Source organism: Tarenaya hassleriana, unplaced genomic scaffold (genome assembly GCF_000463585.1).
Source record: "Tarenaya hassleriana unplaced genomic scaffold, ASM46358v1 Cleome26, whole genome shotgun sequence".
Lineage (NCBI taxonomy): Eukaryota > Viridiplantae > Streptophyta > Magnoliopsida > Brassicales > Cleomaceae > Tarenaya > Tarenaya hassleriana.
Genome location: NW_010965869.1, coordinates 356002 through 360123, shown reverse-complemented (window position 1 = coordinate 360123; position 4122 = coordinate 356002). Strand labels below are relative to the sequence as shown.

General features: G+C 41.4%; 2 protein-coding genes across 2 annotated transcripts in view; both read left to right on the top strand.

Annotated features, from left to right (window-relative positions):
* Window positions 1–1836, top strand: part of LOC104817062 (formin-like protein 7) — a 2866-nt gene extending 1030 nt beyond the window's left edge. Inside the window, exons 2-3 of the mRNA XM_010546140.1 lie at window positions 6–247; window positions 357–1836. Of these exons, the coding sequence (XP_010544442.1) occupies window positions 6–247; window positions 357–1638 (1524 nt within the window). The 3' untranslated portion in view covers window positions 1639–1836. The remainder of the gene's footprint in view (window positions 1–5; window positions 248–356) is intronic.
* A 286-nt stretch (window positions 1837–2122) lies between these two features.
* On the top strand, window positions 2123–3513 carry LOC104816732 (germin-like protein subfamily 1 member 1). Its single transcript, XM_010545664.1, has one exon. It carries the CDS (start codon window positions 2610–2612, stop codon window positions 3327–3329), a length of 720 nt encoding a protein of 239 aa, XP_010543966.1. The 5' UTR covers window positions 2123–2609; the 3' UTR covers window positions 3330–3513.
* The last annotated feature ends 609 nt before the right edge of the window (window positions 3514–4122 follow it).

The following is a 4122-nucleotide window of genomic DNA, read 5'->3' as shown; positions in this document are numbered from 1 at the left end:
CTGGGCCCCCACCACCCCCGCCGCCAATCCCGGGCAAGAAAGGACCTCCGCCTCCACCGCCATCGAAGAGTGGACAGCTTTCAAAACCACCTGCTCATCCGAAGGAGCCGAAGAATGAGGGCGAAAGTTCATCAGCTTCAAGCAACGATCCATCGAAGCCAAAGCTCAAGCCTTTACATTGGGATAAGGTTAACCCTGATGCGGGCCATTCAATGGTGTGGCACCGTATGAACAGCGGCTCCTTCAAGTAAACGAATCTCTCATAATCTCTGAATTCTGTAGAAACCGTAGAAGAAATGAAATTCTTGAAAATACTGAAATATCTTATGTTTGTCTTGTTTGTCTTCTTCGGGCAGTTTTGATGGAGATCTCATGGAAGCTCTGTTTGGGTATGTAGCCACAAAGAAACAGAACGAAGGAAACAGTGCTCCACCACAGAACCCGATTGTGTCGGCCACACAGACATACATTCTCGAGCCTCGGAAATCTCAGAACAAGGCCATTGTGCTTAAATCTTTGGGGATAACAAAGGAAGAAATGATCGACTTGTTGACTGAAGGTCATGATGCTGACGCAGACACACTAGAGAAACTCACTAGAATAACTCCAACACAAGAAGAACAAGCAGAGATCTTGGAGTTCAGCGGTGACCCGACGAAATTGGCTGATGCAGAATCTTTCTTACTTCACATCTTACGAGCAGTTCCTTCGGCCTTTGCCCGTTTCAACGCAATGCTCTTCAAGATGAGCTATGGCCCAGAGGTTGCTCACCACACAGAGTCTTTAAAAACGCTTGAATCAGCATGCAATGAGCTCCGAGCTCGGGGACTATTCATGAAGCTTCTAGAAGCAGTATTAAAAGCCGGAAACAGGATGAATGCTGGCACAGCTCGAGGAAATGCTCAGGCCTTCAATCTGACGGCTCTGAGAAAACTTTCTGACGTGAAGAGTATTGATGGCAAAACTACATTGCTTCACTTTGTTGTTGAAGAAGTTGTGCGGTCTGAGGGCAAGAGAGCTGCGATGAGTAAGAACGAAGGCGACATTGGCGAACCCAATTCTGAGAATGCTGGTACCTCTAAGGAGGAACAGGAGAAGGAATATATAAAACTAGGGTTACCAATTGTAGGCGGTCTTAGCTCAGAGTTCATCAATGTGAAGAAAGCAGCAGGGATAGACCACGATGGATTTGCGGCCACTAGCTTGGCTTTAAGCTCGCGTGTTAGAGAGACTAGACGGCTTTTGGACCAGAGCAAAGGGGAAGAAGATGGGTTCCTGACAAAGTTGAGATCTTTTCTCGAATCTGCAGAGGAAGAACTGAAAATGGTTACAGAGGAGCAAGCTAGAGTTATGGAGTTTGTGAAGAGAACTACAAATTACTATCAAGCAGGAGCGTCGAAAGACAAGAACCCGTTCCACATATTTGTCATAATCCGAGATTTCCTAGGAATGGTCGAAAAAGTCTGCAGTGAGATTGCGAAGAATCAGCAAAAGAGAAAGCCCGCAACAGCAGGAGGAACATCGGCTTCAAATCCTGCCGCACAGAGGAATGCAGTTAGATTTCCGATCCTGCCGCCGAATTTCATGTCGGAGCATTACGGAAACAGTTCTAGCGACTCAGATTCAGATCCCCGATAAAACCCAGGAAGGATTTTGACAGCCCAAATGCATTGGAAATTTAAAAAAACAAAATTCTTTTATTGTATAGAACAGTTGCATCTTGAGGTGATGAAGAAATCCTTGGGGTTCTTGAAGATGTGTTCTTTTGGTTTGGTTGGTGAATGTTTTTTGGTTCTTGGACATTATGAAATATTTATCCAAATCTATTCTTTTTTATTTTCCCTCTCAAGACAAGTAACTGATGTTCTTGTGTCAAAACGATACATACAAAAATCGATCCTGAGTTTCAGAATTACAGAATCAGTTCCTACGATCCATAAGACCAGTGTTCATACATTGTCGAAGGTGATCAAACTGATTTTCTTTCTAACTTGTCTGAATCTTTCACCTCACAAATAGTTCAGATTCCTCTTAAAGAACTGAAACATGTCTGAAGAGTCATTTTGACAGGACCCACCACAGTCATCTGTTTTATTTATTTATTTATAATCCGTAAATTTACCGTGTTTTCGACTCAACGGACAAACCCAGGTGAATAGCTCCTCACCAAGTGAAGACTCAGCCTAAGATTGAAAAACAGCTTTGCTCCATACTTTACGTGATCTTGGATCCTCTGTCGTCTGTTGCTCCATCTTCACGACAAAAGACATTCTGCAAACGATATAAATCACGATAAAGAAACTTGCATTCAAACTCATATATGGTACACTACTCAGTTCTAACTAGTTTAGGATAAAGTCATCCATCACAAAAACATTCATCAAATGAACATTCAAAATGAAAAGAACCCTTCTTTTTCTTCTTGTTTGCTTCAAAGCTAACAAAAACAGAGACTTTTGCTTAAATCAGATTCTAGCTCGACCACCAAATGAAGCTCACTTTGCTTCTCTTCTGTAACACGAACTCAAACAGAGGAGCTCCGCTACAGTTATAAGCACTGATACACACAAACACATGTTTATTGTCATTTTCTCAGATGCAATATATATATGCATATATACACACAGCCAAAAGCCCAGAAACTTCACATTATCTCTGCAACAATGATACCCACTTCTCTCCTTCTCCATCTACTACTATATCTCACGCTTCAACCGGGTCGGGTCAAATCCGACCCGGATCCCCTCCAAGACTACTGCGTCGCCGACACGAAATCTCCACACCCAATCTTCCTCAATGGCGCACCGTGCAAGGATCCGACACTAGCCACGGTTGCGGACTTCACGACCTCGGCTTTGTCCGAATCCGGAGACACCCGAACCAACCAATTGGGGATCAACGTAACCCTAACCACGACCACGAACTTGCCCGGTCTCAACACCATGGGACTCGCCATGGCTCGGATCGACTTCGCCGGACGCGGCGTCGTGCCGCCGCACGCGCACCCACGTGCCTCTGAGGTCACGATCTGTCTCGAGGGGGTTTTGCTCGTGGGGTTCGTCGATACATCGGGTCGTGTCTTCACGCAGGAGCTTCATGCGGGTGAATCGTTTGTGTTTCCAAAAGGTTTGATCCATTTTCTGTACAACATTGATTCGGAAAGTTCAGCAATGGCGGTTTCTGGATTGAGTAGTCAGAATCCGGGAACTCAGATTGCGTCGTTGGCTTCGTTCGCGTCTAAGCCTCCGATTCCTGAGGAGGTTTTGGAGAGGGCGTTTAGAATCAACGCTCAGGATGTTGCCAGAATCCGGAAAAATCTGGGAGGGTGATTGATAATATATATATATATATATATATATATATATATATCAAAATTGTGTTTTTTTTTACAATTATAACGAGTTAATTGAAGTAGAAATAGAGGGAAAAAACATGGAAAGAAATATTTCAGATAAATGAGAATGGGTGATTTAATTGTGGAATTTATTGGAAATTGGAATTTTTTTCTCTCTATTCGGAAAATTTATATTACCTATAAAATAATTAAAAGTAAAAAATCCATAGATAAATGATGAGAAAAACGTAAGAGAAAAAAAGAAGAGAAACATAACCAAAATATTCCTCTATTTCCACAACTATTCATAACTTATATTTGACAAGTACTCTTTTGGAATTTAATAGAAACCAACTTCATCAAAATAATATAACGCAATTACATATGAATATATATATGCTCGCATATATGTATCTACGAGTATATATACACACATGGCAATAATTCGTTAAACCCTAATATCAGTTTCGACTAGGAAATTTTAGTTACAAACAAAAAAGACTTCAAAAGACAACCAAAATGTTTAAAAAAAAAACCTCCACAGACTAACGATATAACAAAGCGAGGAAAAAAACATTTCATATATACTAATTTTCCATTAATTTAATAGTGAACCACAACAGCATAAAATTTCTATCCGTATATTGTAACGTATTTTTGTAACATGTTTAAAAACATATTTTATGCGGTCACCAAGAAGTCACAGAGAGATTTCTGAACGAAACATAAAGGCATTGTAAAAGAAGCCTACCCTTTCCAAGGTGAGTATATATATTCTCGTGGGCTTA

Bases quoted from the DNA above. Each gene is read 5' to 3' on its own strand.
- LOC104816732 (XM_010545664.1), top strand. From the start codon at position 2,610: ATGCATATATACACACAGCCAAAAGCCCAGAAACTTCACATTATCTCT.